Raw genomic sequence first — 13,367 nt, forward strand, 5'->3', positions numbered from 1 at the left:
TTTTTCACATTGTCTTAAACTTTGTCTTAAAATCAACCTTCAGAATAAATTGATAAAAATTTGATTATTGGAAAGCAGTTTTTATTGAGGATATTTAATATTGTTTGGGTATTACTTAATAGGTAGCACTAATCCCATTTTTGATCTCTTTTTTGCATCATAGTTTCCTTTTGGTTAAATTTTGCAATGTTGTGTTAATTTACAGTACAATGAAGATAAAGCATAGAGAAAAAAGATACTAGAAAAGCTTGAGCATTTTAAATGGTAATCATTTTGCCATTCTTACATAACTATCATTATCTTGCCTTAACCTGGCTCTCTCTAAGTATTGGTACTTCATAGCCAAGCAAAAAGTAGCATTGTTCCTTCAGTTCCTTCCCTAAACAATTATATGGCACTTGAGGCTCTGATGTATCTGCTTGCTCTATTTTTTGTGAAAATGCTGAGGTAACCCACCAATCCAGGAAGAGTTTATGGATTAGCCCCTGGAGAAAAGAGCATTAAGATAGGCAAGGAAAAGTTTACAGTAAGTACCAATTTTAAAAGAAAATACATGAATTTCCTGTTTCCCAAAAAGTTTTGTAAAAAAACCAAAACACAAAATTTCCAGGAAATGGTATAACAGAATGAGGTTACTCAATTAAAGTAACACTGCTTTGCATCTGCCAAAGTGTTTATATTAGTAACAGAAATCTGAAAATACTGGTTTTTGTTATTTCCACAGTTGTATCATCATGTTAGAAATATACCAGATTTGGAGTCAGTTCTTGAGCTTACTACTTATGAAGTTTAGTCTTTCATCTGCTTCATCTTTAGCACCTCATAGGGTTATTACAAATGTAAGAACATATGTAACACTTTTGGAGACTGCAAAGTTCTATAAAATTTTAAGGTGCTATTATTTTCAAATGGATTAGATTGTGAGCTTCAGAGCAGGGCAGTAGTGTTATCTTTGCATACTCACTTAATAAAATGTTTGAAGTAATAAGATAAACCACATTTTTCATTCTGCCTGGTATAGGCAATTTACATAAATCTGCCCTGGCATTAAAATTTTTATTTTACATTTAAGTATAAAAGTAAACATAACATTTTTTCATTTACCAAATTCAAGTAAATTAGCTGGTAAAAAAGGAAAAGAAAGAATGTTTTCTATCCCTATGCTTCTAAGTCTGTCCATTACCTTTAAAATTTTTTTTAATTTTTGTCTTAGAATGATATGGTTCTAAGGCAGAAGAGTGGTAAGGGCTAGGCAATTGGGCTTAAGTGACTTGACCTGGGTCACACAGCTAGGAATTACCTGAGAACAGATTTAAACCTCTTATCTCCAGGCTTGGTTTTCTATCTACCGAGCCACTTAGCTGCCCTTGTCTATTACCTTTTTGACATTAGTTTTATTTTAAGTAATTGTCAGTCACTGTGTATATGCTACTTGTTTTGCCAGTTTCATTTCTCATTAGGTCATCTGGTCTTCTAATGTCCTCTTGTATTATGAAATTCCATGACAATATATAATTCAGCTATTTTCCAATAATTGAAATATAGGTTGTAGCTAATTTTATGCTATTATAAATAAAGCAGTTGTGAATAATTTTGTATAGATAATTTTCCCTTTTTATGATAGTCTTAGCATAAAGTATTAGCAATAGAATTACTGGCTCAAAAGGTATCAGTTGATTTGTTTTGTGAATGTTATTATATGTTGCTGTATTTTCCCAAATACCTGCACAGATCTGTAGTTGCCATTAGCAGTGTATTAGAGTGCCTATTTTTCTTGACCTGTTAAAACTCAGTTTCATCTTTTTGCTGTTTCATTTTATGTGTACTTACTATGCTATTTTAAGGTTGCTTTGATTTTCATCTCTCTGATTATTGGAGAATTGGAGCAGCTTTTCCTGTGGTTATTAAATGTTTCCATTTTCCTGAAACTTGTTACAGTTGCCTAGTTTTAAACTATGCTTGTTTAACAATAAATTGCATACCATGTAGTAAAAAAAAATACAGCCCTGAACTGGGAACTCTAAGGGAAATATGTAATTACACATGATTCCTTAAATCAAAGTAAGACTAGATAAATTTCTTTTTGTTAAATATGTTAAATCTATTAAATATGTTGTATAACAATGTAATTACTAGTGAGTTCCTGCTCTGTGGACATAATTAGCTAGTTCTCTTGTATTTATTTTGTAAGTATATATATAAAAATATGTAAGTATATATATTTATACATATATAAATGCAGTCTCTCTGACGATTCTGTCAGGGAGCTCCTTGTGTAATTTCTTTGAGGGCAAGGGCAAATATTTGTTTTTTTTTGTATCCCCAACTCTAAGCATAGTGCCTAGCATATGGTATACTCTTAAATGCTTATTATTTCATCCCTCAAATTCATTTCTCAAGGAATTTTCTAGTTATTTTTCCTTGTTATTTTTCAGTTATTGCTCTTGTTTGGGGAAGCAGAGTTACAGATAATCTAAGCATCATTTAATTTTACTTGGGTTGCTGTCACCTATTCCTGCATCAACCTTCCTTAATGGTATCTAAAATAGTTCCTAAAATAAAAAGTTGGAGAAAAGTCTGGGGGAGGGCTCAGCAACCAATATGCCTGTGATACAAGTCAGCTTTAACTAGAAAAATTTCTTTTAGTCTTTTGGGTTTTAATACTTGTTACTGTAATTTCTACATTTATACCTCTCAATTCCAGTTGATATCAGGAATGTAATGCTAATTCTGACACAAATTATGAATATGAGTTGTCTTTCTTGATTTTCCTTACTACCCTCAATCTAGATTTATTAAAGTGCTTTGGTGTCATTCTAGTATTTTTTTCCCTCAGGGCCAGATAAAATATAACATTTTGAAACTCAGGAGCCACTCAGGCTATCAGCAGTTGAATAAATTGAACTTCAGAATTGTAAACAGTAATGCTCTTTATTTTTTGGGTTTGAATCTCATTTTAGGAACACTCCTTCCACTGTGCAAATGAGAAACGTCCTTGTAACTTAGTCTTCCTTGTCTGGTTTCTCCAACTGATATTACACATATAATGAGCTAGTATATTTGTGTCAAGTTGAGCCTAAATATAGTTTTTGTATAATGTAATTTGTATTTGATAATTTATCATTGGGTATTTTCTCTATTGATACATATTTCAACCCCTCCACACATGCTTATCTCATGTAATTCTTTTCCACGTGTTTTTATAAATCTTTCATAAAGAATAGCCTAGGGGCCTTTTTTCTCTCATAGTATCTCGAGGATACCACTCTAGCAATCAGATGATCAGCACATTTTATTCTGGCCACTTGGGTACTAGAGATATTTTAGGTGCTACCAACAAGTGATGTTTATTGTTGGCAATCTTGGCATTTATCAAGTGCTTACTACATATTAAGCAATGGGGATATAGGTAGAAAAAGTCAGAAGGTGTCCGTTCTCAAGGAATTCAGTCTTATAATTCAAGGCTGGTCCCCCATCCACTAGTCTTGATGCTTCTCAATATTACTCAGTGAAATATAAAGTAGTATGACTATGTATTGTAATGCTGGGGCCTTGAGTTTTTTTTTTAACCCATACTTTGTCTTAGAATCAATACTATGAATGGGACACTTTGTGTTCTTAAATATCATCCTGACAAAGTCTTACAAAGACACCCCTCCCCCCATTACAAAAGCAGGGATAAGAAATCTGTGTCCAGAAGGTAGTGATTGCTTTCATATAAAAATAGGTGACATTTATATAGTGCTTTATCATTTGTAAAAGACTACATAGATGTTCACTTGAGTCTTGGAATAGCACTGAGGTAGGTATTTAGATGCTTTATCTCAAGTAGAAGTTGAAACAGCTTCATATAAGTTATGTATGTTGCTCATGCTCACAAAGTAAATGTCAGAGGCAGCAGTTGAATTCAAGCTTTTTTCATTCCAAGTTCTGCGCTCTTCTCTGCTACACTACCTCCATAAATCTACTTTTTTTTTTTTTTGTCTTAGGATAATAGTTATTGTTTGGTCATTTCAGTCTTTTCTAACTCTTTGTGATACCATTTGAGGTTTTCTTGGCAGAGAAACTGGTTTGCCATTTTCTCCTCCAGCTCATTTTTACAGATAGGAAACTGAGGCCAACAGGGTTAAAGTGACTTGTCCAGAATCACACAGCTAGTGTCTTTGAGGCCAGATTTGAACTTGGGGAAAGTGTGTTTTCCTGACCCCTGACCTGGCAGTTTATTCACTTTGCTACCTAGCTGTCCTATCGGGAATAGAGTAAGCTGTAATAGAAAAATCCTTGAAAGCTGAGAAATTAACCTTTATGAAGGGAATTTTGGCTTTTAGATCAACAAGATATTCTGTCATGAGACTAGTTGAGGGTGGTAGTATTCAAATAATTTGGAGATGGATGGAGTATGGTGTTGTGTCAGAGGACTGAAGGTATCTTTTTTCCAAGTTGCATTTACCAATGGAGACTTAGCTGATTTGTTCAAGCTGACCAGTGGAAAAAAACCTCTTTTTTTGGAAACCTTTATTTTTTTTTAAACCCTTATCTTCTGTCTTTGAATCAATACTGGGTATTGGTTTCAAGGCAGAAGAGTGGTAAGGGCTAGGCAGTGGGGGTCAAGTGACTCCCCAGAATCACATAGTTAAGAAGTGTCAGAAACCAGATTTGAACCCAAGACTTCCCATTCTAGGCTTGGCTCAATCCACTGAGCCACCTAGATGCCCCCTATCCTTTACTTTCTGCCTTAGTAACAGCTCTAAGAAGGGTAAGCCAGGCAAAGGGGGTTAAGTGACTTCCTCAAGAGTAACAGCTTAAAGTGCCTGATGTAGATTTGAACCCAAGCCCTCCTGACTCTAGACCTGGCTCTCTACTGTCCATCTATCTGCCCTAAGAAAAAAACTTTCTGAGAAAGTAATTTCATTCTAGACTTTTCTTTAAAAAACAATAAAAAACCTAACCCTAAATTATGCATTTCAGTGGAGGTGACATTTAGGGTTCTTTGCTAGAGCAGGATGCCATTAGAATTTTACTGTAATTCCCCATTTTGCCCAGAAATACATTTATGGATTATTAGGAGAAAGCTGTCATCCCCAAAATTAATGTTCAAAGCTCAGTTGTCCTTAGAGGTCTGTAGGACTTTAAAGGAGAGACCTATTTGGAAGGGAGATGTAGGTGTCACAAGGCTTTCCTACTTCAATGAGCTTGTCTTTTTCTTTGGATTTTGGAGGGGTATCTGAAAGGATTTAATATAGTAAATCAGCCTTTTTAGGCTGCCACGTAAAAGGTAGGTATGTTGTATTGATTTTGATTTTTCCCCAAAATTTAGGGGTTGAGGGGGAAAGACGGAAGAAAAAAAGAGATAAATACTTGAATCACTGAGGATTTCATCCCAGCAAAAAGGCAGGAACTCAGAAAAGATAAAGTGAATTAGATTTTAAGTATAACAAAATATTGTTGGTGGAATCTCACATAAAAAGAGAAGTGATAGATTCAAGCATCAGGCAGAAGAGTTGAGCACCGGAGTTTCTTTGTAATATCAGTAGAATAATATTAAAAATGTTTTTAGTTGAATTTCTTACACTGCTTTTTCCTGTTCTAAAGAAGTCTGACTCGTGGAAGTGGATTTGTCATTTCATTATTCTGGTTTTTAACCTGTGTTCTGGCTGAAGCTGTGTGGCTTCCAGACTTCTCCACTTGTGGGGGGTCAAGAGCATCTCTACCAAAGCGCATGGTCCACCTTTGTACACTGGGCTTTCATTTGGAAACCTTGCACTGTAGTAACTCACTGTGAAAGGAAGACAGAAGAGGACAAATCCTTCTAAGACTGGACACATCTTTTGTCTTCATGTCAATAAACTTCCTTTGTGGCCACAGGTTAAAGTTAAGAAAAAATGAAAACCCTGGAGTGTGGACCTACAAAGTACGTCTTTCTGCAAAGTGCACGATTGCTCTAAGGGAGCGGGGCCTGCGGTGGGATGGTTTAACGGCCCCGGTTAAGTCTAGGGTCTTCGGTCCTTGCCTTCAGTATGCCTTCAGCCCGGGGAGCAAGGAGCCGCACGTTCTGTAGATCAGCAGCTGGGCATGCTCAGTGGGCAGCTTAGGCTTGTGGGTGGGGGGTGGGGAGTGAGAAGTCTTGGTTCTTCACGAGCCTGACCTCCTCAGTTGAAGCCCGGGTCCCGGCCATTATTGTATACGCTAGCTGCCTCCCGGGGCCCAAGCCGACCCCGATGCATCCCTGAGTGGCTGTAGTTCGGGTTCTCTCGGTCCTCGGCGCGGGCAGCAGGGCAGGCGCAGGCAGGGGCGGAGCGCGGCGGGGCGGGGCGCGCCGGCCTGGCCCGGGGCGCGCTGGGGGAGGGGAGCCGCGGAGGGGCCGGGGCCGGGGGCGGGAGTGGAGTCAGGGGGGTGGGGTCACCAGCGGCAGCGCCGCCGGAGGGCGGGGGGTGGGGGGCAGTGTGGTTTTGGGGCGGCTAGGTGGCGGGCCCTGCCCCCGAGAAGGAGAAGTGGCGACTCCGGGGGCCGGCGCCAGGGCTTTGCCGCGGTCTGGGAGGCCGCCGCGGGCCCCTTCTGGAGGCCGTCCGCGTGCATGGTGATCCGGGACGCTGCCGCCATCATCTCCTCCTCCTCCTCCGCCTCCTCTTTTTTTTCTCCTCCTCCTCCTCCTCCTGGGCCGGGTAGATCCCCTCCCCGCGGCCGCCTCCTCCTGGGCTGGGCCGGCGGTGCCTCGTCCCCTCCCTGAGCCGTTCCTGCAGCCGCCGCCACCGCCGCCGCCTCCTCCTCCTCATTCATCCTCGTGCACCATAGGCGGCACAGGTTCCAAGATGTCCAACCGAGTGGTCTGCCGGGAAGCCAGTCACGCCGGGAGCTGGTACACAGCCTCAGGTAGGAGGGAGGGAGGGCCTGGGCCGGACCGGACCGAGGGGAGCTTAGCCAGGCAGCCGTAGCCGCCTCCAGGACTCCCCCTGCGGCCCGGGGCGCGGCGCGGCACGGCACGACGGGGAGGAGCGGAGTAAGCGGGCCGGGCCCGGCCCCGAGCGGAGGCGCTCCCGGCTTGGCGTGATGAGACTGGCGGCCCAAGCGGGAGTGGGAGACGGAAGGAAGGAAGTGGAGCTCGGACCATTCTTTCTTCTGTTTCTTTACTCAGGGATTGATTCCGCTTGGCCCCCGCCTTTCTTTCCGACCTTCAGGCCGAGCTGACCGATCCCGCCCCGGAAGCTGGGGCCGGAATAGTCGGTAACCTCGAGCCCTGCCCGTGGCCTCCCATTTACTCCGTGATTGGGGCAGGAGAGGGGCCAGTATCCCTGCCTTGGCCCTTTGATAGGGTATTTACTGCACCTATCCCCAAGAATAGAGAAGGGACAGATTCTCCTCTACCCCCAGGGGTTGGGGAAGATCTTTCGTTCCTTCTGAGTCATGGATAGGACCCTTTCCCTCTTTTCTCTTACACATGAGGGTCGGAACTTCTCTGCCTGCCTACCTTCCTGAGAAGACACCTTCCCTTTTCCCTTTCTCTTCATTACTTTGGGTTTCTCCTCCGAGAGCCCAAGTCTCGGGGGAACCCTCTCCCTTTGGAGTCTTTCCCCTGCCCCCTTACGCCTCCTACTGTGGAGTCTCCTGTCTAAACTACCTGTGCTTGTTGAGGGCGAGTCAGCCTCCTTACTCCTTGCCACCTTCCCTACTCCTCTAAGACTTAGAGTGAAGGGTGTAGACAGAGCAGATGGGTTGAGAACCTTGTTCTCTCCCATCCTCTTTCCTTTGCCAAGAAGTGTGCCCTTCCTTGGCGGTGTGGCAATGGATTTGCAAGAGGCCTCTTTTTTCTCTTCTCTTCTCTTCTCTTCTCTTCTCTTCTCTTCTCTTCTCTTCTCTTCTCTTCTCGAGTACCTTTGTCTGTTGGGGGTGGGGCAGAATTATTGTTAAGCCGAGGCCTGGGGTAGCCTGTTGGTTCTTTTGTCATTGTTTTGTTGTTACTGTCATTCACCCAAGGGGCAGCTGGAGGTGGCATCAGCACTTTTCCACTCTTCCATAGTCTCTTAGCCCCTTGCACTTGCCAAGGCTAGCTACATAACAAACTAATCCAGCTTAAAAAGTGAATAAACCTCCTGCACTTTAAAGTGAATAACTGTCCATACTCTTTTTCATCAGCAAATATGTTAGTATGCTCTGTGTAAGACAAAGAGGGATCTTCTATGCATTGTTAAAACTACTATATTCTCTGGTGCTTTTTAAAAAAAAAGTTATTTGCTTCAGGTGCTCTGGCTGGAATTGCTAATAATTTCTCATTGAATCCTAGACTTTTACCCTTATATGTAATTGGGTTGGTGACATGTTTTTGGGAAAACAGAGATTATGAAAAGTTATGGACTCAGAGTTTGCTAAGCTAGTTAATAAATACACCTGACAGATTCATTTAAGAATTTGATGTTATGAAAAAGATATGAAGAAATTGTGCTGATGAGATTTGCATATATCTATGATTCATTGTTGAACAAAGATGATCTTTTATAATTACTCTTCTTTTCCTTTAAAAACCTTAAAGTACTTCATAAACACTTAATTGATTTTCACAACCTGAGATTGTCAGTTGTGCTATTCCTGTTCAACAGATGGGAAAACAGATGCAGAGAAGTTCAATGATACCCCCATCGCCATGCAATAAGCCAGTGAGAAGCATGACAGAACAGAATTTGGAAACTTGGAGTGTTCCAAACTGCAGGGCATCTGTTCAGACCTCTAGACTAGCAGTTCTCCCTTTGGAGCTTCCTTCTCAATGTGGTCTGGGGCCCCTGAGATCCTTTCAGAGATCAGAAATCTATTTTCAAGATAATATTAAGATGTTTTAATTTCTAATATGGCAGATATTGATAAATATAATCACATAAGCAAGAATTCTTTCTCAATAACTTTTAAAAACCTGATGGGTTCCTAAGGACATAAAGTTTGAGATTTGCTATTCTAGACTGTTAACATTTTTTTAAACAAATTGGACATTTGAAATGATCATCTTTCATGGGGTAAACATTTTACCCATATAGCTGTCTAGGCTTTCTCTTTTTACATTTTAAAAAGAGTCAGGTTCTCAGTATTGACCTTATGGACAAGATTTTTTAACTTATTTTTTGTCAGATTTTACATATTTCTATTTTTTAAAAATTTTGGGTTAGACTGGGGTTTTTATTGGCATAAGAAAGTTATGATGAAATTTCCTTAAACAGTTCATATAGGCACCTGTTCAGCAACTTAGTCTTAAGAGTACCTGGATTTTTAAAGGTTAAATGACTTGTGGCTTACATAGGCATTGTCAAAGACCAGACTTGAATCCAGTTCTTCTTACTATTGAGACTATTTTCACTATTTGATACTTTCTCTTAGAATTTTCTAAGTGATTAACACTTTCTTTTGGTTGTGTGTGATAGTTTTACATTAAAAGCTGCACTTGACTTTCTAGCTTCTTTTGGATAGAGTGCTGAAATGGTGTCTGGAATATCTGGGTTCATATTCTGATTCAGTCAGTAGTTATGTGACCATTGGTCATCTAATTCAAGCCCTTCAGTACCAGAGAGCTCCACTTCATAAGGTCACACAGATTTTAAGTGGCAGAACTGGAGTTGGATTTTTGGCTGACCCCAAATCCAGGGCTTTTTCCACAGCCCTATTCTTCCTCTGGTTGACAAAGTTCTCTAAGCCTCAGTTTTCTTACTTGTTAATTGGAAATCCTATCATTTGTAGGGTCCGTTTTATTGGGATTTGTGAAGTTCAAATGAGATAAAGTGCTTTAAATGCCATTTGCCATTTATTATAGATTATTATTGTAATGTCAGATATTATAGATTATTGGAGGAATCCCTCTGGCAAAGATTTCCAGTTTATTGCATGTGCATATATGTGTATCTTGTTTGTTATTGTTGTCTGTATGTTGTCTCATTCATTAGACTGAGAGTTTTTTGAAAGCAGAAACTGTTTTGTCTTCTTAGAACAGAGCCTGGCACATAATAGGTGATTAATGAATGATCATTAGGTTATTGATAGCAGGTTCATAATATATAGCAACTTAGAATTTGGACTTGAAATGTCCATTTCTTTACTGTTGTTCTTTAAGAATAGCTCTCTAAGATCTTTTAGTTTATGAAATGTAATATTACATCTTTTTACTGACAATTAACTATATTATAATTTCATTAAAATTTTAAGATAAAAACTTGTTTTCCTTGATGCCAATGAAATGGTTTGGGAAATTGACTATATGAATTCTATAGAGGACAAAGTTAAACATTTTTTTGTATTAAAAAAATTATATGATTTTTAGTAAACAGGTAGATGAAAGGTTAGCACAGAATCTATACAATATGCTTATTTTTAATTTACATTTGTCTTCTGAAATCATAGGATCAGGATTAGAACTTACATATATTGCTTTTTGTTAAAATTAAGATGTTACTTATTTACTATTTCTGTAGAGAATTTGTCAAAAAAAATTTTTAAGCCCTTCAGTCTTGGAATCAGTATTGAGTATTGGTTCCATGGAAGAAGAGTGGTAATGGCTAGGCAATAGGGTTTAAGTGACTTGCCCAGGGTCACCTAGCTAGGAAGTATCTGAGATAAGATTTGAACCCAGAACTTCCCATCTTTACACCTGGCTCTATCTTTTGAGCCACCCAGCTGCCCCCTAAAAAGAGACTATTGTAATAGTTGATTAATGCTTCATAATAATAGCTTATTTTACTATGTACTTAAAAGAAGGTAGCCTTTTAATAGACATTCTTTCCTTAGAGATAATTTTTTGAGATAATTTGAGATAATATTAAGTATTTTTATTGGTATAAGTAATTTTTATTATTTAACAGAAGAGGATGCACAGTCTTGGAAAAGTTAAGTGACTTGATTATAGTCATATAGCTTTGACTTAGATTTTTAAGATTTTGGACTTGAATTAATTTTTTCTGATTCTGTCAGTACTCTAGTACAGAATTCTGTCTTGTTGGTACCCAAAATATTTGTGTTTATAAGTGTAAAATTCAGATAAATCAAGCACAATTTTCTGTTTTCTGTAGTATAAATGTTTCAAGTAAAATGTTTTCATTTTTTGCTTGAATTAAGATAGAAAGGACTAGATTTGGAGTCAGTCTTCAAATGTGTCCATTACCACTTGTGTAAATTTGGGAAAATTACTTAATCTTGCTGTTCCTTATTTTCCCAACTATGAAATTTGGTGTTGATTAGATGGGCTATAAATCCTACGAGTCTATAAATCAATGCCCATAAGATTCTGGATACTCAGGATGGAAAAGGAGTCATGCATAAACAGAGTATTCATTTTGGGTCATAGTGTGAGATGAAGCTCAAAAGGTTGCAGATTGTAGAGGCTGTCGAATGTCAGTCAGGCTTAAGAGTTTGGATCTTATTTTGTAGGCTGTGGAAAAACATTTGGACAGGAGGAATAACTTGCTCAAAGTGGCACTAAAGGAAGATTAACCTGCAGTAATGTGCAATATGTACTAGAGGAGATAGAGACTGGAGACATAGAGACCATGTAAGATAATGACTTGAACACAGTGGCAAATATGGGGATGGAAAAGACAAGGAGGAATTGATAAAAGAAATATTGCTAAAGAAGAGTTTGGTCACTAATAGGATATAGGGCTGAGGGAATAAGATGACTGGATAAAGAATTAGAGCACATTGATTATTTTTGTTGACAAAAAACAGCAAGAAAAACTTTTAAGTACACAGAAAGAAAAAATTTTTGAGTTGGAAGGGTAATAGTAAATCAGTTGAAAGATTAGCTTAATGGAAAGAGTGCTGGACTTGAGGTCAGAAGGCTTGGATTATTAGAGTCTTCATTCTCTTACTAGCTGAGTTACCTGGTGTACTTTTGGATAAAATGGGGATAATAATACTTGCACATTCTACCTCATTTATTGGGTTTTAGTATGGAAAACGCTTTGGAAAACATGAATATTATTACATCAGTGTTAACTTTTATAAATTATTTTACTAAAAATTAAAATTTTTATATCTTACGAAATGTCAAGTCATCAGCAAGCATTTATTTAAGCTCCTACTATATGTAGTTACTGTGCTAAACATTGAGAATACAAAGAAGGCAAGGACAGGCCATTCTTTCAAGGAGTTCATAACCTAATAACTATTTACAGACAAGATATAGACAGGATAGGTTGGAGATAATTAGCATCAGGACAGTGCTGGTATTAAGAGGGATCAGGATATCAGCTGAAACTTGAAGAGAAGACAGGAGGCAGAAGTAAGGAGAAAGAATTTCAGGTTTGGGGGATAGGTTGTGAAAATAGGAACAGAGTAAGGAGATGTAGTGTCTTATGCAAGGAACAATAAGGAACCCAGTGTCACTGGATTATATATTGAGGAGAATAAACTGAAAAGATTGAAAAGGTAGGAGGGGCCTAGTTATTAAAGACTTAAAAAAACAAACAATAGATTTATATATTTGATATTGGAATGATCAGGAACTACTAGAATTGAATGAGGGTGGGGTAGGGTGGATTAGGAGGGGATGGTGATAGAATCAAACTTGTACTCTATTTATTTGTTTAAATTTACTAATTAAAAATTTTCTGTGGTTACATGATTCGTATTCTTTCCCTCCCCTCCTCTCAACCCCCTCCCACATCCGACAAGCAATTCCATTGGGTTTTACATGTGTCATTGATCAAGACGTATTTCCATATTATTGATATTTACATTAGGGTGACCTATATCTCCAATCATATCCCCATTGACCCATGTGATCAAGCAGTTGTTTTTCTTCAGTTTTTCTACTCCCACAGTTCTTTCTCTGGATGTGGATAGTGTTCTTTTTCATAAGTCCCTCAGAATTGTCCTGGATCATTGCATTGCTGCTAGTAGAGAAGTCCATTACATTCGATTGTGCCACAGTGTATCAGTCTCTGTGTATAAGGTTCTTCTGGTTCTGCTCCTTTCACTCTGCATCAATTCCTGGAGGTCATTCCAGTTCACATGGAATTCCTCCAGTTCATTATTTCTTTTAGCACAATAGTATTCCATCATCAACAGATACCACAATTTGCTTAGCCATTCCCCAATCTAAGGGCATCCCCTCATTTTCCAATTTTTTGCCACCACAGAGAGTGCAGCTATACATATTTTTGTGCAACAGACTTGTACTTTAAAAAGATTATGTGGACAGCTGAGTGCAAAGTCCAAACCAGAAGACTTTTGCTTGTCCAGGTATGAGGTGATGAGGGCTTATGACAGGGTGTAGCAATGTCAGAGTAAAGAAGGGGTTTTTTGGATCCCACAGGTGTTATGAAGGTAGAATCAGTAGGACTTGACAGTAGGTTGAATATCCTGAGTGAGAGTGGAGGATGACATTTAGGTTGTGAACC

General features: G+C 39.0%; 1 protein-coding gene across 3 annotated transcripts in view; it reads left to right on the top strand.

Annotated features, from left to right (window-relative positions):
- The first annotated feature begins 6,595 nt into the window (after positions 1-6,595).
- MEMO1 (mediator of cell motility 1) overlaps positions 6,596-13,367 on the top strand; it is a 130,310-nt gene continuing 123,538 nt past the window's right edge. For 2 of the 3 annotated variants that reach the window (XM_044663697.1, XM_044663698.1), the window contains exon 1: positions 6,734-6,870. In XM_044663697.1, coding sequence (XP_044519632.1) covers positions 6,810-6,870 — 61 coding nt within the window. In that variant the 5' untranslated portion in view covers positions 6,734-6,809. Of the gene's footprint in view, positions 6,871-13,367 lie in introns of all 3 variants that reach the window. The other variant, XM_044663699.1, reaches the window with a different exon arrangement.

Source organism: Gracilinanus agilis, chromosome 2 (genome assembly GCF_016433145.1).
Source record: "Gracilinanus agilis isolate LMUSP501 chromosome 2, AgileGrace, whole genome shotgun sequence".
Lineage (NCBI taxonomy): Eukaryota > Metazoa > Chordata > Mammalia > Didelphimorphia > Didelphidae > Gracilinanus > Gracilinanus agilis.